General features: G+C 38.3%; 1 protein-coding gene across 5 annotated transcripts in view; it reads left to right on the forward strand.

The window, feature by feature from the left end:
• Positions 1–19,291, forward strand: part of LOC5566742 (Down syndrome cell adhesion molecule) — a 146,303-nt gene extending 127,012 nt beyond the window's left edge. For all 5 annotated transcript variants that reach the window (XM_021851197.1, XM_021851195.1, XM_021851198.1 and 2 more), the window contains exons 8-9: positions 12,479–12,783; positions 17,515–19,291. In XM_021851197.1, coding sequence (XP_021706889.1) covers positions 12,479–12,482 — 4 coding nt within the window. In that variant the 3' untranslated portion in view covers positions 12,483–12,783; positions 17,515–19,291. The remainder of the gene's footprint in view (positions 1–12,478; positions 12,784–17,514) is intronic.
• Positions 19,292–27,245: the final 7,954 nt, after the last annotated feature.

Consider the following 27,245-nt stretch of genomic DNA (forward strand, 5'->3'; position numbering starts at 1 on the left):
CGGCACTATTCGGTTGATGGATATTTTGGCATATTTTTTTTCTGTAATAAGGAACCAATTGCCGGCGCACATTCCCTGAAAAATTCGGTCCAGTATGGTCCATGCGGAACCGGTTCCTGGAGTCCCGGGAGGTGGCCAATCTGGACATTTCGATGAAATTACTCACATTTGAACCCCAAAACCAAATGAATTGTGTCCAATTCTTTACAATTTCTTAAATTTGGATGTATTTTTCCAAAATAATGAATGATCCTTTTGGAGCACCTGAATGGCCACCGGAGATACCCGTAATATGGGACCACAAAGCTTCAACACAAAAACTAGGCATGCGACGACTCAATCTTCATGATTTTGAATACATGTGGCTTTTCTAGTTCAATTTTAGATAAATTACCACTTTGGTTCTTCTTTACTACCAAAATAATCCAAGAATAACACCTTAGATACCCGTACTGTGCGATATTTAAGTTGTTGTACCGAAACTAGGAATGCGATGGCTCATTCTTCATGATTTATAATACCTGTGACTCTTCTAGTTCAATTATAAGTGAATGACCACTCTGGTTAATTGTTACCACCGAAAAACCCAAGGAATGACCACCGGTGTTATCTCTATTGTGGGACATTTCAGTTTTTGAACTAAATCTAGACATGTGACGGCTCAATTTTCCTAGTTTTTTTAACATGTGATCCATCTCACATAATTATGAATGGATAACCAGTCTGGTCCTTCGCTGTCACTGAAGTAGCCCAGAAATGTCCACCGAAGAAACCCGTATCGTGGGGTACATTAGTTTTTGTACCATAACAATACTTTCTACGGATCAATCTTCCTGGTTTTTCAGGCATGTGACTTTACTCACACAATAATAAGTAAATGTCCACTCAGGTCCTCAGGTTTCAGGTTGGCCGACGACGCACAGTGGGACGAAACTGAAAATTGGCGGTCAAAACAAAACAACTTCGGGACATTGTTTTGATTTAGCATCCCGAGTAATAATAAAAAAATAATTTTTATATTAGACTAAATAGGGCACCCGAGCAAAAATATTTGTTTGAAAAAACATTTTTTGGGCAATCATCACTTCAGCAAAGTTTTAATTCTTTTTATTTTCAACAACTTTGCTGAACATACATGATATTTTTTACTTCGTTTTCACGGTTAAATTTTTAAAATTAACCTATTTTACCATAAATATCAGTTTTTTTGCCATTTCCATGCTCAATGTGCAATTGACGAACATGACATGTTCTACAACATTTTATATATTACAAAAATACACAAATTTGCTGTGAAATCATCACATCCAAAGATATAATGAAATTATGTTAAAATTTATATAATTTTCGATCATTTTTCTAAGCAAGTTTCTCCTGAATCGGCAATTTTCGGCAACCATAATTAGTATACTTTGATGCCTTATTATATCAGTTAAAGCCCCATGGCAATAGAATGATCGGGTCTCACAGGGCTAATTGATTGCAACCATTTTTTGACGAGCTAAAAAAAACTGAAAACTTGTTCCACTGTCGATTTAATATCAATCGGATTATCAGAATCAGAATAGCTCATTGTTTTGTTTTGTTTGAAAAATTGTGACAATTGCTCAGTATAACCAACTATGATCAGAATTTTTCAAACATGGCTACGGACGACCTTTCATGAAATTGCAAAAAATCATCATTCTGCAATTTGTTCCATAAACTACTATTACTTGACAGTCTGTGCAGGATTCCCGTCAAATTACGATTTCACTGCAGAATTACAGCCGCAATAAGAAAAAGGGATCAAGCCTCCCCATTCCCTCCTATATGATAAATATTTTTGTTTCCCCAAATACCCTTAACATATTCGAAATAATTCGGAAAGCAAAATAAAGTAATAAGGTTCGCTATAATCCCTTTTTATCACACCATACCTGGATAGGTTACTATGTATGTAGGTGGGTGGAATACTTCCAATAATGAAATTACACTTCCATTGTTTCATCCTCTTTCACGCGTCTTATTTCGCCTCCGGAAGGATTACAGCCCTCTGACTAGGGACGTTGGTTTTGGGTTTTCGGAGCAGGGAAATTCATTTGCCAAATTTGTTTCCCAATCCCGATTTGCCGTAGGGAAAGCTACCGCTACTGTCGCGATGGCTCTTGTACTGAGCCAACGCAAAATATTGCTGGAGTGTTGATTTTCAATTTTATTAAAAACAAGTGAGCCTCCTCCCAAAACAGCAAAGTGGGCTGACTTTGTGTTTCAATTTCATCATGCTCATTTGTCGTCGTTCAGAAGCAGAAAGATTTTCACGGTGTGCCTGAAACCGTTATGAACGAAAATATAATATCCAACTATTTGGCACCCATCATTCGAAGCATTTAGTATTCGAGCATCTTCTTCAAGAATATTTCAGAGATATTCACATTAGAGTGATGCAAATTTTTAATTATAAAAGGTCTGAAGGGGTGCTCGGGGAAAATTGATTCCTTCTTTGAAAAAAAGTGTTTCGATCCTTTGTCACTTATTTTTGTTCTCCGACTTTTTGTCGAAAATTCTCTTAAATCAAGTCCATGAGGGTAAAAACAGTCCTCCCAAAAAGTAAATGAAAAACCTATTTTAGTACTATAGCATTCAATTCTACTAGAGCTTGTATTCTCTTACAGATACGCGTATTTCAACCTTAACTGACACACCGTGTGTTTGCACTTGAACCAAATGGATTAGGCGTAGGTTTAGCACGTTGGAAAGAGTTTTTGCTGATCAGCCTGACTCGTCAAGTTTCAATCGACTCTGACTCTGACACGATAGCGGCATCACTTTTCTATCTGTCGCCATCGTTTTCCTATCTCTTGAATTCTCGTTAAATCGATGAGCTCAGATGGAGATTGAAGTCTCATTGCCGTAATTTATAGTTAGTAATTTATTCAATGGCAACCCCAAAAAATAATCAAGATCTCTCGAGTGAGTGCGGATGCTGCGAAAATCGAACGACACAAGTTTCTTGCCATGGCGACCAGATCTGAGGAAGAATGCGAAAAATATCCGTTTTCATATTCCACCGATTCTCATTATTATTCCGTCGCTCTAAGGCTCACTTTTTGTGCAACTTTGGGTGGAAAAAGCACACTGACTGTAACGATTGCAGACGGCCATATAGACTCCAACCGATGGCAACTGAGCTTAAATATCGATTTCCGGCGTTACCATGATAGATATGTATTCTGGTTCACTTTTCGTTGAAGATACGTAGGGTAACAGTACCTCAATTTAAGCTTTCGCCAACAACAATATTTTTTACATGAGGAATAGCACAAAAATATTCATATATGATGATTTTATTCAAATTGTATGATTAAATTTTGACTGAATCGATTTTTTCGACATGCTTGAATTCTCCATACAATAATCGTAGCTTCTTTTGTATGAAAAGATACAAAACTTTCATAAAACACCAAACAATTGCTTTTAGCTAAAAGTATTTCAAAAAGCTTTTTTTTTCCTCTTATAAGCAGGTGAAATCAACTCACCAGTAAAAAATCTGAATTGCTACGGCAAATGAAATGTAATATGTTGTTAACAAAATGTTAATAAAATCTTAGATTTGTGTTACCAAATTAGGATGATAGTGTTGTCTAATAACACAGAACACCTAGATATAAGAAATAATGAATGTAATGTTTGGAATGATACTAATAAACAAATTTAAAAATAAAAGTAATAAAAGTGTTAAGAAATTTGTTGTTAAGTAGGTAAGTATAGTTTGAATTCTGGGTTAAATTAACCCGTATCCGCCCAACAAATGGAAAAAAGTCGAAAAAGCAGCCATTTTGAAAATTAAGGTGGATTACCTTTGTGCTAGCTCCTCTGTGTCCTTTGTGTTACTGTAAAACGGGGTATCTTTGATAATGCGAGTAGCTTTGATAATGCGGGACCCACCACACGAAAATAAGATACTATCAGTCAATCAAATAACCCGTTAAACGTCCTATTTTGAGAAGAGTGTTTTGCAAATAACTTGAAAATAACTGAAAATATAATGATGTTATATTTGGAGAATTTGTTCATAGACCTAATATCTTCCACTCAGTGGTAATTATATTTTGGAATTCACTCACCAGTTGGCGCTACAGCACGATCAAATGTACCTTACATCTGCACATCCAGGTTCTTAATGAATGAGTTTACCCAAAGTTATTTAGCAATATACACTTCCTAACATTTTGGAAAATACATTCAACAATAAAACGAAATTCAAAGCGATGACATAAAGATTTTTCGAAATGAAAGTTTTTGTAGAAGTTCAGTGAAATCGTTGAATGAAGCAGAAATAGAGTTTTTTGGTTACACTTAAAATTTGTTTTACTAAAAATATAATAGCATTTATCTTTATTTCAAACTGTTTGCTTGGGAAACAAAATTCAAAGCGATGAAATGTAATTTTATTTCCATCAATTCAATTTGATTTACTCTGAAAACTACGAGACACTTTAGGTTTCCGATATATTTGCATAAAAATCAAAATTCAAAGCGATGAAATCTAGCTTTTTCAGTAACTTTGCTTGTACAATTCCAGTGAACATATTTGAGCATACACAGTTATTTTGGATTATACATAAAACATTTTGTACCAAAAACTTATGAGAAACACTAGATTTTCAACCTCTTCGCCTTAAAATCAATGTATGTATAGCAATGGCAGATTTTTTTCGGCATGAACTTGCTTTTAGAAATTCATCGACCATCTTTCGGAAAAACAGTAATTTATAAACTTTGAAAAAACTTATTTTGTTCAACTGTACGATCGTAAATCGAGTTGTAAAGCATTGACATGTAGTTTTAGTAATATATTTGACTGTACAAGAGCAGTGATTATATTTGAGCAGAAAGGGAAATTTTTGATCACACTCAAATTATTTTTTTAGCTTGAAAAACAACAAGAAACCGAAATTTTGATCCTATTAACCAATAAATCGAAATTCAAAGCAATAACATTTTTTTTTACATTAATTTGGTTCAAGTTTGGTTAGCATGTTTAGGGTAAAATCAAAAAATGTGATTACACTTAAAACTTCATTTGCTCAAAATTTGAAGAAACCCTCATTGTTTTAAATTATTTGCTAGTTAATCCAAATTTGAAGCGATAACATTCATTTTTTTCGGCTTAAGTTTCATTCTAAAAGTCTAAAAAATATTATTTAGCAGAAATAGATGTAGATCGTTCAAATATTACGCAACGCAATAGAGGAAGGGAGGGAGTCTTCCGTAGTGTTACGGTCCATACAAAGATTTAAAATTTTCGATACAAAAACTGTTACGTGGGGGAGGGAGGGGATCTAAAATTGGCAAAATTCGCGTTACGTAATATTTGAATCATACCTACGTTTGATTACATAAGATGTTTGTATAGAAATAGACGAATTGACGAGTTATCGCATTATATTTTGGTTTAAAAACAATTAGTTAGAAAATGCTTCATTCGTAATTCTAGTTTAATAAATCTAAATATAATAAAAACTTTCTATTTACAACCATAATTTTTCAATGAACAAAAGCTGATTGATGTGAAAAAAGTAACAAGTCTTTGTTTTATTTATTAAATTAGATGATATCAACAGGAATTACAGATTCGTATGATGTATAACTCATTGAAGTTTAACAATAAATACCATTTAAAAACTTAAACACAATTCATGATAAAAAAAAATACGTATATTTCATAATTCGCCAAGATATGAAAGGAAAACAGCTTCAAACTTTCTCCGACTATTTTTTCGGAGAACGTGGAAGTCAAATAAATTGTTTTTGTTTTGTTTTTGCCGGCAAAAAGTTTAGAACAGGACATTTTGTAGTTTTTGATATAAAATAAATATTTAATGCTCATACAAATCCTCCTTCATGATGATCAAAATCTAAAATGGCCGTTTTTTAAATTTACTTTAGAGTTTTGAATCATTTTTTTAAGTGAAGAGAATGTTTTTTATTTTTTCAATATTATTTTCTAAAACTTCAGGCAGTTTTACGACAGTCCCCCATACAACACTTTTTTGTAAGACCCACACGTTTTCAAGTTATATAAAAACAAGGAAAAAAAACTTTCACCTTTTCAAAATGTTAGTCTAGATCGATTTTGAAAAAAAAAAACAAAGTATGCAAAGTATCTTAGTTTCACCTACTTTTGACATCCAGAAAGTTTCATTGAATTCTGAAGAGGTGCTGCCAATCGCGTGTCGAGTTTGCGTGAAATCCGTCCATACTTAAAACAACAGACAAAAATTGTTGCAGTGAATCTTGAGTATCGGCAACAGAATACGTTGATACGTTATCGAGACTTCCTGCTAATTAACTTTCCTATAGTAAATATACGGCTTTGCTGACAGTGTTGATGACTTGAGGTGAAAGACAGAGCTTGCGTTGGATGCTTTGAAGGGTTACGATGAGAGCTCCGAGAAATAGGTTGATCTAAAAAAATTAAGCAAAAAATTGTGCTTATTCTGTATATTCAGTTAGGTCAGAGGAGTTGACTGAGATTACAAAAATCGGTTTGCTTCCATTTGAGATTGACTCGTCTCGATGCGCAGAATAAGCGTCAAGCGTGCTGGCGACAAAATGCTACTTTTGACGATAATCAGACTAAACGTAAAACTCTGTATCCATACTATTTAGATTCGACCAAATGTCGGTTCGACCAAATGTCATGAACTTTGTATGGCAGTAAACGGTTTTTGACTAAACGTCATTCCTCTTCTAGAAATCCATCTACGACTGACTTGGTCTTAACTGACTCTAGTCATCTTTGTAGCCAATAAGTTACTCATGCTGATTTTGATTCTGATCATGTTCCTGTTACATTTCAAATATCCCACGAAGCGATTCTCAATCCTATCAGCTCCACTTTAAATTATTTTCGAGCCGACTGGAATACATATGAAACGTATATTGGCTCTAATCTTGATGTTTCTTTACAAACTAAACTTGATATTGACGATGCTCTTGAAACTTTAACAAATTCCATTGTTGAAGCCAGGAGCATTGCAATTCCAAAAAGTGAAGTAAAATTTGAATCCGTGATTATAGACGATGATCTTAAACTCTCGATCCGTCTTAAAAACGTGAGGAGAAGGCAATTCCAACGCACTCGCGATCCTGCTATGAAAATTGTAGGATTTGCAGAAAGAAATCAAGAAACGTTTTGCTCAATTAAGAAACAAAAATTTTGAAAATAAAATTTCTCAATTGGACCCTGCCCAAGGAACACACATGTTGTAATTGATGCACATTAACTCTTATATGACTAAATTTTGTCATATAAGAGTTAATATGCATCAATTATAACATGTGTGTTACTCGGGTGGCTCTAAGCCCTTTTGGAAATTATCTAAAATCTTGAAAAAACCTCAGAAGCCAATACCGGCATTGAAAGAGGAACCAAATTATTACTAACTAATTGCGAAAAAGCTCAAAAACTTGCTATGCAGTTTGAAAGCGCGCACAATTTTAATTTAGGACTTACTAGTCCAATTGAAAATCAAGTTACTCAGGACTTCGAAAATATTCTCAATCAAGAGAACGTTTTCGAAAATGCCTGGGAAACTGATTTGGAAGAAGTGAGAACTATTATTAAAAAATTCAAAAATATGAAAGCTCCTGGCAATGATGGAATCTTCTACATCCTCATCAAAAACATCCAGAAAGTAGCTTATCATTTTTAGTTGATATATTTAACAAATGTTTTCAATTAGCACATTTTCCTGACACATGGAAAAATGCTAAGGTTGTTCCAATCAGTTTGCTTTCCTCCACCAGTAAACTTTTTGAGAAGGTCATTTTGGAAGGTGATCAACGAAAATTCAATTTTCGCCAATGAACAGTTCGGATTCTGCCATGGACATTCAACCACTCATCAACTTTTACGTGTAACAAATTTGATCCGTTCCAACAAATCTGAAGGCTGCTCTACTGGTCTTGCTCTTCTAGACATAGAAAAAGTATTCGACAGTGTTTGGCATGAAGGTTTGATCGTAAAATTAAAAAACTTTAATTTTCCAACATACATTGTTAGAAAAATTCAAAGTTATCTGTCAAATCGTACACTTCAGGTTAATTATCAGAACTCCAGATCTGAAAGACTTCCTGTAAGAGCTGGTGTTCCTCAAGGCAGCATTTTGGGACCAATATTATACAATATTTTCACATCTGACTTACCTGAGTTACCTCAGGGATGTCAAAAATCTTTGTTTGCGGATGACACAGGCCTCTCCGCCAAAGGACGAAGCCTGCGTGTCATCTGTAGTCGATTGCAACAAAGTTTGGATATTTTTTCTTCATACTTGCAAAAATGGAAGATTTCTCCTAATGCTTCCAAAACTCAACTAATAATATCCCCACATAAACCAAAAGCTCTTTATTTGAAACCTTCAAGTAGACATGTTGTCACGATGAGAGGGGTTCCAATAAATTGGTCAGATGAAGTTAAGTATCTGGGGCTCATGCTAGATAAGAATTTAACTTTCAAAAATCACATTGAGGGCATTCAAGCCAAATGTAATAAATATGTAAAATGTCTCTATCCCCTTATTAATAGAAAATCAAAACTTTGTCTTAAGAACAAGCTTTTGATATTCAAACAAATTTTCAGGCCAGCCATGTTGTATGCTGTACCAATATGGACTAGCTGTTGTAATACTAGGAAAAAAGCTCTGCAGAGAATTCAAAATAAAGTTTTGAAAATGATTCTGAAGCTTCCTCCCTGGTATAGTACCAATGAGTTACATAGAATATCAAATGATGAAATATTGGAACAAATATCAAATAAAATAATTAATAATTTCAGGCAAAAATCGTTACAATCTTCTATTGCCACGATTAATGCGTTGTATGTTTAGGTTAAGTTAGGTTAAGTATATTTAAAGCGTTTTTTTTCTCTTATAAGCAGGTGAAATCAACTCACCTGTAAAAAATCGGAACTGCTACGGCAAATGAAATGTAATATGTTGTTAACAAAATGTTAATTAAATCTTAAATTTGTTTTACCAAATTAGTATGATAATGTTGTCTAATAACACAGAACACCTAGATAATGTAATGTTTGGAATGATACTAATAAAGAAATTAAAAAAAAAGGTTTGGAGGATGCGATGATGGCAAAAACACATTTGGATGGTAATGTTGCCTAACACAGAATTGTCTTGTTGTTAAACTTTATAATCTTCGATCCGTATCCGGAATAATCTTCCAAACCTGAATCCTATACATACCTTTATTTTTTTGCAGCGGTCTTATTCAGTTTAGAGCATAAACGACAAAAATTGTCTTCTGTAGAATGTGGTTAACACTTTATTTGTGAGTCTGACTGAAAAAACTGACCTTCGCAAGCACTATAAAAATCGCACAAAATTCCGTGATGCTCGAGTACATGTTTTTACTTACTTCTCTCAGTCTATTCGAAAAGAATGATTAGAATAATAATCAAAGTTGACAAGGACGTAATTGCCAAGAATGTCGAAACAAGATACGCGCAAGGCTTCTCAAGATCGCCATCCTCGAATAAGCCTCGACGATGGCACCGGAAACCACTTGTCTTGTCTCACATGATCCGACGATTTGTGCAGCCTAATAATTCTCACCAAATCGCCATGTACGTGATGAAAATCTTGTTATTGAGTCGTTAGTAAATCCCCCAGCGTGCCTCCACAAACAAGAGAACCAAATCTAGAGAACCGTCAACTAAATCCCATTTCCATGTTAGTGTGCCCATAAATTTCCTTGTTTTGTATTATGCCTGTTTCCTTTTTTGAGGAGCATTTCCAGCTCAGAACGCAAATAAAAATGGGATTTTCGTGTTCAATGTAATGAAAGCTTGTGATTTAAAAATGGCATTTCCTATCAAAATTACTAGACTACGTTATGAAAAAAGCCTATCACAATCTATTTCGGATTCTATGACACTACCCCGAACGCCATTACCCCGAACGCCACTACCCCGAACGCCATTACCCCGAATGGGTCATTACCCCGCACGCCATTAAGTATAATATTTTGAAATGGATAATTGCGGTGTATTGTGATGTGGAATTTCGATCAATAGGATAATATTCGTATGAAACCTAAAAAGGCATAGCCCTTAACGCACAGTAAGATCATCCTGAAGGTGACAGGTTCAAATCCGACGATCGAGGGATAGAGTATATTTGTACTTGCCACTCAACATAGTTACGTAAAAATGATTAATTGGCTAAGCTAACTCTAAGTTAGCTAAGTCAGCACTATGGAAGTGCTCGTGAGAATATAAGGCTGAGTAGCAGATTTTGTTACAGCGGAGATGTAACTTCTTCTTCCTGGCGTTACGTTCCAGCTGGAATAGATCCTGCTTCTAAGTGTTTCTATTAGCACTTCCACAAATATTAACTGAGAGCTTTTTTGTCGATTGGACATTTTCAATGTGTATATCGTGCAACAGGTACGAAGATACTCCATGAAAAAAAAAAACCTCCAAACCGAAAAGATCCTCGAGCGGTAGAATTCGAACTCACGACCAGGGATTGAATCCTGAGAAAATTGAGAGAATCTCTCACGTATCGCTCTCTGTAACTATCATAACATGCTGCACATTATGAGAGACTGTTTATCGTATACTGCTACAAGTTTGATCAGATTGGGGGGATAGTAGTGCATGATAAAACCCCTCTAAACATGCTCCAAGCCTGGGGGACACTGTTGTTATTGGAAGTTCGTGGATTGTTTATCGTGCCAGTAAAGAAAAACACCTATCCCCAACGGTAAACAAGCGAGAAAAATGGATTTTATCATCGCTCTCTCGTTGGGGCTCTCGCTCGCTGCTTCCATTTATCAGACTTGTTACACCTTGCGATACAATGACGATCGTGGACCGCAACAGATGGGATGTTTTTCTTTGCTTGCTTTGATCGTGCTTCATTCTCAAATGAGAGCGAATTCTGCAACGCCTGCTCACGACCCTTAGCTTGGTCTTGCTGACTAGTTGTGCGTTTACCACTACGGATATCTGGGCTCCGATGTAAAGTCAGGATCTTTCAGGAGGTCCTTGAACAACCTATTGCTGTGTCTAACAATTGTAACAAAGGAGAGGGAAAATTGATTATCCTCTAGGTGATTTGATCTACTGGCACAATACTTTTCATTTGTCGAGACTTAGCGTATGTTACCTACAGCCTGTATTGAAGAGAAGGGAAAATTTCTTATGAAATTAAAATCTATGCAATTCCCAAAAACACTATTTTTTACGCTATTATTTTCTCGCTCAAATATTTTATTTGCAGTGACGACAATGAATGGTCGCCATCTAGACCAATTTGACCAAAATTTCTGGGCTGTAGTATTAAAGGCTGGGTCGACACCAAAATATGATCACAAAATTCCATCACCATTACGGCAAAAAAAAAAGCTTTAGAATTTTTAGAATTATTTAGCTGAATTTCGAAAAGAAATTAAATTCTTTAGGTGAATTCCAATAACAGCTGTTGAGCAGCTCTATAAGAGATCTAAACTTACATATAACAAAACAAACTCTATATTCAGAAGAAATTAAATATTTTGTTCGTGATTATAGCCCCTTAAGTATTACTGAAGGAAAAAGTGCTGGTTAATCTCTTATCAATAATTCAATAATTCTTATAACAGTATAACTAATAAAAATAGTATTAAGATGAAGGAAAATAGCACCAAGATGAAGTTATCTAAGGCTGGAAGTTTCATTGATAAAGATAATTATAATAATGACATAGATAAAATCATAGATCGGCCAAAAGTAAGGTAAATCTCTGATAAAGATAATATTGGGGTAATATCCATCAACAGAATATTTCAAAAAAACAACCAACAAAAATTTAAGGTCCAATTTCCGCACCGTTGCTTGCCAGCTTACATTACAGATGCATACATACAATCCATGCTCAGTTCAAGTTTATTGCCCACAAAAAATATACTATGCTAAATTTTGAACTATTCGGGGTAATGGCTCATTCGGAGTAGTGGCGTTCGGGGTAATGACCCATTCAGGGTAATGGCTTTCGGGGTAGTGACCCATTCGGGGTAATGGCGTTGGGGGTAATGGGATGGAGCCCTATTTCGACCAGTTTTGACAATCCTGCACTGTTCGACCAAATTTAGGACTAGACTTCAACGTTGCCAACAAAAAAGCCCGAGGTTTTGAGTAAAACGGGTTTGTCTATAATCCAACACGGATTAACTCAGTCTCTCAGTGTATATTTAGAAAAACCCTTGTGATTTACGAAAATTTTTAAATGCATCGTTTTAATTATGTTTTATCGAATTAATAAAAAACAAATATCATATTGGATAGCTTCTAATCCATGTGCAAACTTTAATTCACCTCAGATAGAGTACCGTCTACGCGATTTGCGTTTTGAGCTGGAAATATTTCTTTTTTGCCTTCCACTGGAGAAACTTTCGCCATATCTCATTGCGGTCTTATCTCTGCACTCCATTTCAGATAAGGCCAATCATAAGGGGATGCGAAACACGAGCCCGCTTCAGTTGACTGTTTTTTTCCTCTCTCGCTTAGTATAAATATGTACCATAAACAGCAAAACCATCTTCGCATAGAGGCATCTAGAACCAGGAAAGGGCAGAACACCAAACATCCAACTAGCAACATCCCCAACGACAGCCACCGCCACCCCCAACCACAGCACCATTTGATCTTTCATGCCGTCACACCGTCAGAGCAAGCAGCACACGAATATAGGCGTAAGAAGCCATCAGACCTAGGAGGGGGTTTCCAATGCTCATACAAAGGTAGGTCATAACCTCAAAAGTATCCCAAATCGAAAGATCAGCTTTGTTTCATACTCTACATGGAAAGGCCGGTCAACTCAAACTTGAATTGTTTCAACGAAAAACCGTAGTTGAACCCAATAACACAAAATTTTTCTGAATGTTCTGGATGCAAACATTTTATATACTTTTTACATTTGACTAGGAGTTTCCTTGGCTAAATCCATTCAAAATTAAAAGATTCGAACAGCTACCCGACGGTAGGAAATAAATTATTTTGTGAATAAGCATGATTATAATTTACCAGATGTGTGTGATTCTCGAGCAAGCGCTCGCTAACTGAAAAATGAGCATTGTTGGAGATTCTGCCTAGGGAATTCTGGCTACGAAAACCGTTATTGTTAATCTGCCTGTAACGAGCCTCGACGACTCGCATACGCGAAAGACAATCCCAAAAGTTAGACTTATGATTGCCCCCGCGCATACAAACTTTTTGGTATCTTCCTTCACAGGACAAACGTCCTTAGCGTGAGAAAAACCTCCGCAAATCATGCATTTAGCATCCATGTGGCAATGTTTGGTACTATGACCCACTTTTAACACCGACGGCACTGAGTGGGGTTCTGGAAATTTCCTCCAAGTTTCTGGAAATGTTCCCGTTTTACACGGACATCGAACATAAGTCTTGCTTTTCTGAAGCTTTGAATCATTTGGATCACTGTTAAAGTTAATTAAATAATATTCCTAAGAAAGCCATTCCGATGAATGCCAGATTGAGTTCTCTTTTTCATAATGATCACTTGGACTGGAGATAATCCAAACAAATAAGCTATTTCATTTTTGATCTCATCAGGTGACTTATGAGTATAGTTTCCAGACCCTTCTTGCCCCCTCTTTTTTACGCCAATGCACATTAAACCTTACCGTACCAGACGTGATACACCCACATGCTTAATAACATTCGCCAATTTAACGTACGACGACTATGATAGGTGAAGGCGAGAGTGCCGCAGATGAAGCACATCACTTTTATACGATGTGACGAGGAAGAGGACAGCGTCGTTCGTTGTCACTACTACCTAGCATAGTATAATAGCGTGTGCAGAAAACCAGGACGAGCACACATTGTGATCATAATGCTCCCAGATGATAACCTTGAGGTAAGGCTCCTAGGTGGCTAGAGTTTGAATCAATCTTGTTTTCAAGGGTATGGAATGCAAACCTCATGCCGTAGAGCTAGAAACGAGCAACTTCCTATGAATAACCACGATGGGTTAAGCTTCGTCGGAACAATCAGCTTTTGGTTTAACTATAGGATTCGAGCAACTTCTACTTGCTGCTGATAATCATATGGAGAGGTTTCCATACGAAAAATTGATTTTGTAGAACTATATGACGAACAATTGAAAAACTTTTCACGAGGAAGTGTTTTCAACTGATCCATTTCACTTTTTGAATGAAGAGGAGAGTCGAATGGATAACGCCAATTAAGCTCTTCCGACAATTTCTTTTATTTTACAATCAGGTGAATAGAACATGAATGAATACAATACTTCACTCCATTTATCGTCTCTATGTTATTATATTTAGGTGATTGCCGATCATAATGTAGCTGAAACCTTTACTCAGATAGGTCGGTGTACCGTTAGTAGACGTACTAGTAACTTTTTACGGCGATTTTGTTATAAATCATTACAAAATTTTTTTTTGGCCTGAAGGTCAGGAGGTATTTATCTAGGTACCATTGGTTCACAGCTCGATTGTTAAAAAAATTATCAAAATAATTGGTTTCGATTACAACCAGATGACGGCTTGGGAATAACAGGCACCCTCAGTGTGTAAATGCTGGTTCTCTCCATTTTTTTGCGACAATGGTGCCTGCCACATCAGATAGCTGACCAATGAAGAAAAAAAAAGGAACTGATGTTGCATTTATAACTGCACACTAATATTACATTCGACGTCAATTTCATTGTCAGAAAAATATTCGATGTAAAAAATGAAATGACGTAAATTCAACTTAAAAATACGTCCTTCTTATAAAATTACGTGCAATATGACTGAAAATGTTCGTGATTTGAACAATATTCAGGTCAATGTGTCGGAAAATTACGTCATTTGTGATTGAATTTTACGTCATTTACTTGCATTAATATGTCGGGCATATATGACGTAAATTTGAATGATTTTTTTTTTAGTTTTAGAAAGAGGTGAATTTCTGTTAATGGACAAACCCAACGAATCACATCTGATGTGTAGACTTGTCATATCGAATTCGTTTATCGTACGTCAGAGAGTCGGACTCGGAAACTTCCACAACCGACTATAGCCACCGTCCCCCACCAGCCATACTAGCCCTGAACTGCCTCTTGGCTAACCAACACTGCTTCTTGTTTCGCTTTCTGCGTGTGATCGTTTCTGCGCCTGCTGCCTATCCATTGATTCACGAGTTCTCCAGGTTTGATCGTTGGGAGCCGAAGTTGGTCCAACGATTCCGGTGAAGGGTATTTTCCGGTGCACTGGCCCCCCGACGTGCCAAAACTGGTGGTTTGTCACGATCGGTGCTACTCGGCCTAATCCCTGACGGTGGAGCTAGTCTGCTCCAGCGGAAATTCTCGACCTAGGAATATCTCCCGAAACCGTTAACGTAACGCGTTTGTTCCTGCTTCACTGCTGCTGACCGGTGAAGTGCCGAGATCAATCCAGCGATTCCGGTTGACTTACGGTTCACTGGTGCCCGTCGACTTGAACTGGTGACTCGCTACGAACTAATCAGAATAGTCTCCGGCGCTGGATCTATCCTATTCCAACAAAGATGCTATCCAGGCAGATGCCGAAGTCGGTTCTGGCACTCCAGTAGAAGGAAACTTCCGGTTCACAGGCGCCCCGACGACCATTTACCGGGGCTGTTTCGTGATCAACTCAGCTAGTCCTCGGAGGAGGACCCTACCTACTCCGACGCGATGTTTGTCGGTCAAATGCCAGGGTCGGTCCTACAATTCCAGTTGGAGGATGGCTTCTGGTTTTCAGATGCCTCGACGGTTTATAACCGAAGCTACACTAAGCCCGCTCTACTCGGTCTAGTCCTTGGTGGAGGATCTCCTTTACATGCTACCTTCAATGGACTGATTTGTCGAAGGCCAGTTCTCCTGTATTGTAACATCGTTGTAACGTTAAGATATAACGTGTCAAATGGACGAACCCTAAGCTTCCCAGATTATCAAAGTTTCTTCGTTTCACGGTACATATAAATATAACTATGGCCATAAATGTATGAGGGAAGGTTTCCCGTTTGGCATAAACATGGTTGTGTTGGGATATTTCGAAGATACTAATAAAAACAGTCTACATGTTTACAGTGGAGTAATACAATCAATGAATCTCATAGTAGGACATTCTAACAAGAAAGCTGAAGCTCCTGGTGTACCGTTTTTCACCAAACGGCGCGTTGAATAAATCATGTGAGTTCTAAATCAAGTCAACTCCTCCTGAAGGTTCAAACATCCCAGTCGGGATTTCATGCTTCAAGATTCTGCTGAATGTTGTGATTTGGTTCAACCAAGAAAGAAAAATCACATCCACGATCTACCTGCAGCAGTGGTTAGCTAGCTGGTTGCGATTGTGATTCGTTGCAACTGGTTACTAATATGTTTGCTGAACCCATCCCCACGATAAACAGTCGTTTTCTTTTTTTTTTGCACTACGCAACCAGACGTCAACCAGCTGCTTATGGAATCAGCTTGTAATCGCATTTACTCCAATTCCCAAATGAAAACACGGTTCTTCGCTACTCCGCAGTGAACTCCACACAGTGAAAAGCACACAGGAGTAATTTGGGTCAAACATGGCCAACACTATTTTCTACCCTCAATTTTTTTCTTATGCTGAAAACAGTTACAACTAAATTAGGATTAATTTTGAACCCTTACGTATTCACATATTATTGTGTAATAGCATCGTAAGCATAAGGAAGGAAGGCCCCTTCCTTAGCCGAGTGATTAGAGTCCGCGGCTACAAAGCAAAGTCATGCTAAAGGTTTCTGGGTTCGATTCCTGGTCGGTTCAGGATCTTTTCGTAATGGAAATTTCCTTGACTTCCCTGGGCAAAGAGTATAATCGTACCTGCCACACGATACACGAATGCGTAAATGGCAACTTAGGCAAAGAAAGCTCTCAGTAAATAACTGTGGAAGTGCTCATTGAACACTAAGCTGGGTAGCAGGTTCTGTCCCAGTGAGGACGTTAATGCCAAGAAAAGAAGAAGAAGTTTCTTCTAAGGTAGGAATTCTGGGATATTGAAATTTACGCTTAAAATTTGAAAATGGATTTTCAGAATTGATATTTGAATTTCCAATTTGAAAAATGTATGCTCTACTTAACTAAAAGATCACATCTTCAAGCTTTACACTGCAACCGAAACTTTGGGGGATTGTATCGTATAACGTAACTTTATCTTTACTTAAGTTGTTCTTAAATAAATGTAAAAGTGTTATTTCAAATTGCTTTAAAAATATACAAATCAAACAGATTTTTCAGAAAATTTTTTGTGAAAATCTCAATTTCTCAAATTTGAAATTATGGCCACAAGTGAGTTACAGTTACGTTCCTGTGCAACGATACCATGTTGTTTGAAGTCGCGTTTGTCATACGTTCCCAACCCATGTCAGTGTATGTTCCTGTATGTGTGCCCATCTTAAATATTAATGCCTTGCAATATATTTTCTTCTCCTTTCTACTTTTGTTTCTTCAACAGCAATTGCCCTTCCCCACAGTCCACAGCAAACGAAGCTTCCCAACCACGAAGGAAATGATCAAGCGAGAAACGGGCATAACTCCGGCCACTGCAGAAGGCAGGAACTCTCTGCGACAAAGGACAAGCTTTGTCGCCCAATGGAGCTTTGTTTTTCCCGTTTTCAAAAATAGCACCACCAAAGCTCTGCCATCACATCCATATCGCATCAGTGGCAGCCCTCGGCAAATGAGTACGATTTCCACACGTGCCAGCCTCAACAGCAGCAGCAGCAGCAGAAGTCAGGACCGAAAGCATTGCCTTCGGAAGAGAAACGACGAGCCTAGGGTATGTAACAGCACAACCGAGGCAAGGCAGAGCAACAAACATCGAGGAAAAGCATTTTATAATGATGGATGGTGACAAGTACCTCCGTTGCGCGAGGCGAAAGAAAAACCGAAAAGATTCCCACAACGTGTGCTTCGCGAAGTGCTCACGATACTTGTGCATATTGCTCTCTATATAAGTTTAGGTAGTAACAAAGACCTGCACCGGAATTTGTTAGGTTGGAATGTGTGAGTTGGGCATTGTAGGGTGTGGTCTAAATCCCAAAATATTTCGAAGTACAAATTCAGAACAACAAAATGGGAGATGAGCTTCGGTCTCAAGGCATCCAGTACAAAACAAATATTTCGTTAAGGTTTAAAGGTGCCGCAAAGACCGTAAGTGCAGTTTTACACGTTTCCTCAGTTTTACCTAATATAATACCAGTTACAAATTCCCACCCTATTTTCCCGTTTTCTTCTGTCTTGTGTGCGCTTTCTATTCATATTATCATTCTGGTTTATAGTAGTAAGTCAGCGTAACCTAAGCAAATCGCAATGTTAGAAGTTGTTTCGTTAAATATCGGAGACTTCATTAAATAATTAAAACTACACATATACCCTTTACACCACATCTAAACCTTTAACAAAATATTTTTTTTATAATATGATATTTTGAGACCAATGATTATTTTCCACTTTGCCAAAAGATGTTGGGAAATAAGCCCCACCCTAGTGCAGCAAGGAAACAGAAAGGCCGAAGAACCGATACATCAAAGTGGAAAAGTTTTCCCTCCCGGACACCGGGCTATTTTGAGGGTGTTCATGATTGCTTGCTGTATGCGGTTCTCTCCGTTGTTGGTGGAAGCAATGACGTGTGATATTTGGTCCACCACCGACGATCCTTTGCTGGACGGCTCTCCTTAGTCCTCCTGCTCCAGGTCGTTGGTATATTGCGTCAAAAATTGCTGTTGTCATGACAAGGACAATCAACTTCCATCATGGTTTGGGTCTTGTGTTCAGATTCCTATCGCAAATTAGGAGGAAATACCTTTCTTTCAAAATGTAAAAGACCCTCAATGAACATGTTTATTCGCTGGGTGGCCCTGACGGGGCGAATTTCTTTTGGAGTTCATTTTTGCGGGGAAAAATGGTCGCTAGCTGCGAAGTGATCAACGAAAGGCCGAATAATGAACTTTAAATTTTAGAGCGAAGTATATTACAAAATTGGATCGATATTGGATTTTTTGTGCATCATCATATTGAGGTGAGAATGTACTGGAATCGTCTTCTGTCTTTACTGACTTCAGTCTGTTACTGACATGGTTCTGGTCCAATACTTTCAAAGGATCAAAGATAAATGTTTGTTTGATGAGCTGGGCTAGAAAATTGGACATTCATTATTATTGCAGTGTTCCGTCAAATAATGTCCTAAAATTAATCGTTTTTATTGTCATGATAAAATCTTTATTTTATTATATAACACAACAGAGTGTGTCTTTGCAACTACTTTGGCAAATTTTCCCGCTCAAATAACGGCTTTATCTTATTTAACATTTGATTTTAAAAGTTGGTCCAAATTTGAACCTTGACACTTTCGATTATGTTTGACGTTTACTTCGCCGAAAAATTTCCACTGGGGTTTTACTTTTCAAAAATTGTTAACACTGGGGTTGTTCCTATCTGACATTTCGGGAGAGACACGGAAAACAAAAAATACCCAAAATTTGAGTTTGAACCAAGGGGTGTTACAAAAGCTCAAAACCAGAAAAAAAATGTATTTTAGGACTTAAGGTGCTTATAGAACGAAGCCACACCTCAAATATTCAGGAGCACAATATTTGAGAACCAGACAGCGCCCGCGTTGAAAATTTATCCGATTGGTCACCACCAGCAAGGAAGTAATTTGATTGATTTTCAAAACAAACTGTTGTCAGAATCTCCAGTCTTGTGCACTTGAAAATTCAAAGTTAGGCTTCGTTTTATAATCACCTTAAACCAACGGGAAACACTTAAAAGATTAGTAAACATTTATTTCTGGCCAAACTAAGATGTTTGGTACTGGAACCGGAACAAGGTTTTAGGACACTAGTCACTTTCTGTTCAGAATTAATGTGATTCTTATTTAGATTTTGCTTATGTTATTTTCTATTTAATGGAAACCTCTTGTTATTAACCAAAAAATTCACTTAAGCACTACTAATGGTAGAATTTGTAGTTGTAACATACATTTTCTCGTTTTTCCCATACAAACTTCGAGCTCGTTTAAGAGAAATTCCACGAGGAATCTGTAGACTATTTACGGGACAAATACTTCAAGGAATAGCGAAAGCAATTTTGCAATATTAGCAGAACAATATTTGATTGCTCAACTTTTAGGTAATTTATCAGCTATTTTAGAGAAATATGATTCAGTTTTTACCAATTCGACTTTGGGTAGCATGGGCGATATTTTTCTTAAGAATTTGGATTGTATTCTGGGTATTGCAGGTATCCTGGGAGCAATTCGGAAGGTGCCCTTGAAGGAATGCATTGAATAATTCATAGTAAAAATTCCCAGAAAATACTTCTAGAATGAATGCTTGATAGAATTTCTTAAAACATTCCCTAAGGCATTCTTACAAGTATCATAATTTTACTTTAATAAGATCCTTAACAAACACTCATTGGTATTGTTGCAGAAGTACTTCTTGAAGGAGTCTTCGAAAAAATTATTGAAATAATCTGTTTAGACATTTCCCAAACAACAATCCCTATCAGGATCCATGGAGGAACCCCTGGTTGAATACCTCAATAATTTCTTTCAGAAACCACTGAAGCAAATTTTGTAATATAAATCATTTCGGAATTTAACGAGAAATGGCCTTTTCATGATTCTTATTCCGCACGAGTCCTCACTTTTGTCTCATATTCCGGTCACTTTGATTTGAATTCCGGACAGCTAATGAAAATCATTAATAGGAAGGGCAAATAATCAGTTGAAACCGTCAAGCCACTAAAGAGACGTCTAAGGCAGTAGAACATTATACGTTTGCATAGATTTTCATTATTGAAAAAGCTTATTAAAACGAGCATCGAAAGTGAGAACTTTTGAACGGCAAAAATTGAAATATTTCATGTGAAATGTTTCCCATACAAAGTAGAGTGTCCGGAATTTGAAGCTTTCCGTAATATTATTCAATACGGTATGCCCTTCCTTGTACAAAAGGCATTCAACCAACTAGTAGGCATTTGTTCCTCCTCTTATATCTTCGATACGAAACGGTGACGGAGTTCGTGTAGCTACTTACTTCCGGGTTGGCCGGGAGCGCACTCTTCCCAGCAGCCTTGTTGTTCTTCAGCCCATTCATAGCTTTGTTTACCTAATCCAGCGTTGAAGGATCCGCAGCCTGTCGATTTGAATCCGCCTGGAAGAACTGGAGTGCGAAGAAATGGAGCAGCTATATCGTTCTCAAAAAACGCCTAAATTCTACAAGAAACTCAATACATCCCGCAAAGGCTTTGTGCCGCGAGCTGACATGTGCCGAGATAAAGTTGGAGGTATTTTCACGGATGAACGTAGGTAATTGAAAGGTGAAAGCAGCACTAACGATGAACACCTGAATGGCACATGTGAGGAAGACCAAAGCAGCAGGAGGAATGGCTTCAATGGTGCGGTAGATGAGGGAGACGTGCAAACTCCCATAATAAGTAAAGTTAAGAATGCGTTCAAACAGCTCAGAAGAAACAGTTGGAAAGAGTGGTATTGGAGCGGAACTTATTAAAATGGTTCTGGACTTGTCTGCACCAATTGAATGCCAGAATCTGCCGCTACCGGAGGAGTGAAAGCAGGGAATAATAAACTCAACATACATATCGAGTGACAAGTTAAAATGTGAGAACTATTCTTAACGCAGCCTATAAATTGCTTTCCCAGATCTTCCGTCGTCTATCGCCGCTAGCAAGCAGTTATCAAGCCGGTTTCGTTGACGGGCAATCATCAACAGACCAAATTTTAATGTTGCGACAGATTTTCCAAAAGTGTCGCGAATATCAAGTCACTTCGCACCACCTATTCATCGATTTCAAAGCGGCCTATGATCAGGCTTGATAGAAACTCCGGTGATTTTGCCGTTTTTCCGAGGAGAAAAAATTGAACTCAAAATTTTCAACACAGATCCTCAAGCAATTCGAGAGTGAGTGCAAAAAATTGCGAGGATTTTTCTGATATTCTTTCCCTCTTGTTACGATACTCATCTTTACTCACGCTTCAAAAAAACTCTTGAGCGGGACGCCCGAACAAGACAGTCCTTGGGGAGTTGGCAATGGCAATCTTTTTTTGGTGGAATTTTACTCTAGTGTATTTTACGCTGCATCTTCCTTGCTCAATTGTCGGTGCCTCTCTGCTTAGCATTTTTTCGCTCCCTCGCAAAGAGGCAAAGGCAGCATGCTGTTCTAAAGTATGTCACCGAACTCTAATGATGTTGAGGAGTATTCTCAAGCCTGCCTATGATACCATCGATCGCGTATAGCTAAAGAAAATTATGGACGAGAATGGTTATCTTGGGAAACTGACTAGACCGATCAAGGCAACGATGGATAGTGTACAGTGCTGTGTGAAGATATCGAGTGCGTTATCGGACCCGTTTGAAACACGCAAAGGACTTCGACAAGCCGATGATCTTTCCTGCCTCCTTTTCAATATTGTCTGTTTCATTCGCAACAAAACGCGACGCCAACTTTCGAACAGACTGAACAAATCGTCGCTAGCAAACCAATCAAAGGAGGTGATTTGCTTTTGTGTTGGCAAGACTGGTGAAACGTCAAATGCCAGAAAATAAATCAAAGGAGGTGATTCGCCATTGGGTTGGTAAGACTGGTGAAACGTCAAATTCACAGCGGTTGCTTGGCTGGCGACGATTTTCGCGACGGTTTCAAAGGCGACGATTACAAATCGTCGCGTCCGATAGGGTGCAAAATTTACAATATTGCACTAGAAGGTGTGATGAAACGGGTGGACTTCAACATGCGGGGCACGATCTTCAATATACCAGGCCGAAACGTGAAGCAGAACTGGTAGGATTGATGGTAAATACGTCGGAGACGAAATATTTGCAGGCTGGAGGTGATGGATGAATTTGTCTACGTCGGATGATCATTGGTAACGTCGGAGAACAACTGCAGCAGAGAAATTGGAAGACGTATCATTTTCGGAAGTCGTGCTTACTACGGACTCCACAAGACCTCGCGAACTTTTAAGCTTCAACCTCCGTACTAAGTATACCATGTACAAGACGCTGATAAGACCGGTCCCCTATGGGCATGAGCAGGGTTGGGAAAAAATCTGAAATTCACTCTACAGTAGCCAAGCAAAGCCAATCACAGTCAACGAAGCCAGTGAAACTCACGCCCATCGCTGCTGTAGGCAAAATACCTTGAAAATAGCAAAACACCCGTTGCTAAGGGCAACCCAAAACTACTGTAGAAAAATCCCAGGTAACAATTTGAAGCTGCTCAAACGCTTTTATAGCCAATTCAATCCAGCCTTTATTTGAACAAAAGCTGTTCATAGCCTGCATTCACTGTTGTTCAGCTGTTAAACATCTAATTCTGGCGATTTTATTCAGCCTTAAGCTTAATTGAAGCTATATGGAAGGCTGAATAATGGTCTAGCATGCGCTTATTCAGGCCTCTTTCAATAACGATAATTCTATTTTTAGAACAGATGGCAACCTTCGAAACAAAGACAAATTAAAGACCCCCATGTCCCTTGCAGTTGCCCAAAATTTTATGGCTCATAAGGTAATCTAGAATGCCGTTCAAAGTGTACTGCGATCTGTCAAACTTGGGTACCTTTTACACTACCGAGGGACCAAATGCAGTACTAGAAGTGGTACCCAATCTGAGCCCGAGTGCGACGGACCTGTTCGAAAGCTGAACGATCGCTTATTCATCCATTATTCAACAATTAACAAAAAAATTAAAAAGTATTTACAGTTTCATAGTATTGGGTTTTATCAGCGCAACTAACAATTTCAATCACATAGTGTAGAAAAGTGCTGGAATTTAAAGATGAAGATTAGTAAATATGTGCAATTGAGATTTGAACTGGGATTCGCTGATTTATAACCACTTACCTTGACATTCGCTCCACATGAGACTGTGTGAACATCATCAACAGCAAGGGACTAATATATTGACTTGTCTGAATAAGGGCTATTTTAAAGGCTGCATTGAGGCTGAAGAAGTGATAACAGCGCTATGCAAAAACACTTGAGTTAGCTGTCAAAGTGTGTTGTGATTTTTGATTCAAAATTTCGTCCAGTTAATTAAAAATGTTACGAAGAAATCTGCGTCTTCGAGTGTAGTGTTTTATCTTGATGTAACACAAGGTCATCGATGCCGGATTCAGGATTTTTTCGACAAATGATAGGCTCGTGTGCGTTTACAGCATGTCTACTTAGGTATGTGAAAATTTTGTTGTTCGATGAAACAGTTTTATAATAATTAATTTAGTGTTCGATCCAATGTAGGTATATATTTCGGTATGTATATTTTTGTCAACCTACAGGTGAACAATTTTTCGACAATGGCTGTTGATTTGATTAAAGCTTTAAATAACCTTTAATCAATATCATTCAGGTTGGCTGAACAAAAGTTAAAACTGTAGATGAAAAATAGTTTGTTCAACTCAATATTCAGCTTTGAGTATACTGCTGAATAGGAGTGTTTAATAAGCTTTTCTTCAAATTATTGTTCAGCTGTCACGGTGTTCAGCCTTTTACACCATTAATCAGCCAATATTCAGCAAATACTCTTGCTGTTCAGCTTTCATTGTTACTTGGGATGTTTTATTTCCCGCTGCATTTCCCGCATTTAGAGCCTTCAATGACACTCATGATTTAGAAAATTCGTACACCCAACATAGGCTACTTGATGAGATTCACGTTTTTGAACTACTGTACTGGGAGAGCCACGTGATTTTCGCGAAAATTCAAGCCTACTACTATTACCATTCCAAGCACTGGGCATGAGTCGTCGACAATGCTCGAAGAGGACCAGCAAGCGCTAGGAGTTTTTGAATGACGTGTGGTTAGGACGATCTTTGGCGGAGTATGTGAGAACGGCGTATGGAGGAGAAGAATGAACCACGAGCTTCCGCGGTAAACCCAGTATCCAGACAGTCTCCAAAGCTGGAAGGGTACGATGAGCAGGACACGATGTAAGAATGCCAAACAATAATCCCGCAAAAGTTGTGTTTATTTCGAATCCGGCTCAACGAGCTAGGTATTTTGACCAAGTGGATCAGGATTTTGTAAGTGTGGGACGATCGAGAAACTGGAGACAAGCAGCCATGTACTGAGTTTATTGGCGTAGCATTGTCGCGCAGGTCATGTCTTGAAGGACGTAGCGCCACCAAAAGTAAAGTAAATTTCAGATCCGCTTCCGTTAACTCCGTTTAACTATGGCTCGAAATATTTTATCCACCTGGTGGTCACCATAGTTTCATTCGTCAGTAAGTTTCTTTCGCGATCTTTGCACATGGCACATGGGAGACGACGCTGTTTTTCTCCACATACCATTGACAGATTCATAAAAACGTCGCATTTCGTTCTGTTCCATAGTTCCTTGCGCCTGAGTAATTGTTGCCTTTTCATGCTCCTTTTTCTTACTGCTAGGGATCCGTTTTTCGGCTTCCCATTTTTCCTTGTACCGCTACATGCTTTGACGGGTATTATACACCAACATCCGGCTGCTATAGCCACGTTCTTCCGTTCATTATTATCTGATTCTCATTTCTCTTCGTTGAGTAGTAGGTACATATCACTTCTCGCGCTACTGTGCTTAATGTTCTCTTTGATTTCGCTATTCCGCTCGTCGAGCTTCTGCTGGTAGTCCACTACTACAGCATCTCCTGACAGGCGTTGGATATTGAAACGCAACGATTCCCGATTTCCAGAACTCGAAACGGTTGATAACCGTTTGGTTGCAAAGTTCGTCAACGAGGTGTCGCCAGGTGTGCTAACGTGTCAGACTGGAGTGTTTTCCTTCACAGGCAACGCGAATATATCCGATGGTATTATTTGATACGCGATGCGACCTTCCGCAAATGAATATGTGGCGAAAAGATGCATGTTTTCTAAGGGAAAAGTTACCTACGCGGCTGTCCTCCAGAGCGGAAAAGCTGGCTCGAACCAAACTCCACAATCAAGAGGACATGAAAACAGTGGAGAGGCCAATACAACGTCTAAGGCCACGAAAGCCAGGAAAAAAAGAGCCACAGGATAGAGCGAATCAAGCAGTGCTTCCACAGGAACCTCGGGCGCAAAGCAAAGGCAACCCGTGGATACGAGTTGGAAAGAAAAAAGTAAAGAGAAAACCGGAAACGGTGCCCAAAGAGAATTTCAAACCGAGGACAGTGAAACGTAGAACATAGGAGAGGCCCTCGTTATCGAAACGGAGGAGGGGAAATACGCCGAGGTTCTGACGGTGGATTAGGATTGGTGAAATAATACAGGTCTGAAAGAAAGATGCCAAACAAAAGGGTGCAGCTTATAAGCAACTAGCACAAGAAGTACTTGGCGACGAGGTTGATGTGAGATTCCTAACTGCAGAAGTGACTCTTCAGTGTAAAAATCTGGATGAGGTCACCGATGCAGCGGAGGTATCGGCTGCCCTCAAAGAGCAGTATGACATCGACGTAGCTAGTAAGGCCATCCACCTTATAAATGGCCCGCAAGTGGCGGCGATCAGGCTGCCGGTTGCAGAGGCCAACGAAGCGAAGAACTTGAGCATACTCAAGGAAGACTAATCGGTTTTCCGGTTGAGCATACAACAACCTCCTGAAGATTGCTTCAAGTGTTTCGGGAAGGACAATAAGTCGTAGAAACGCATTGATCCTGACAGAAGTAAGCTGTGAAGAAAATTCGGCACCGATTGTGAGCGATTGTAAGCAAATCGATAATTTCCTTATATGTGTCGACAAATCATACAATGGACACTTAACGGGTGAACCCAAATGCCCAAGCACAAGCGGAGTATGAAAGCAACCAAAACGAAAGTAACATAGTTAATTTTAAACCACTGTGATGCAGTCCAGCAGCTGCTTTGGCAGTCAGTCTGGGAATCTGCACTGTTTTGATTTTGCATAGGATTTTGACGTTTACTGGCCTTGTTGTTTACAAAATTTATGGTAGAGTGAAAAAGAGAGGATGATTTTTGTGCAGTGGCCCCTTCGGAAACGATGACCGAGCTACTGCGATCGATAATCGATGTACTCGAGCATAAAATGCTGTAGAAATTATTGAAGAAATCTCCTCACGAATTCTCATATATAGAACACATACAGAAAAAAAATACTCTGGAACCCCTGGAATCTTTTCTGAAAGTATTCTGAAACGTTTTCATAGAGGAATTATACGATATTCAATGTCAAAAATGCTTCAAAATTGT

Source organism: Aedes aegypti, chromosome 3, assembly GCF_002204515.2.
Source record: "Aedes aegypti strain LVP_AGWG chromosome 3, AaegL5.0 Primary Assembly, whole genome shotgun sequence".
NCBI classification, from domain to species: Eukaryota; Metazoa; Arthropoda; class Insecta; order Diptera; family Culicidae; genus Aedes; species Aedes aegypti.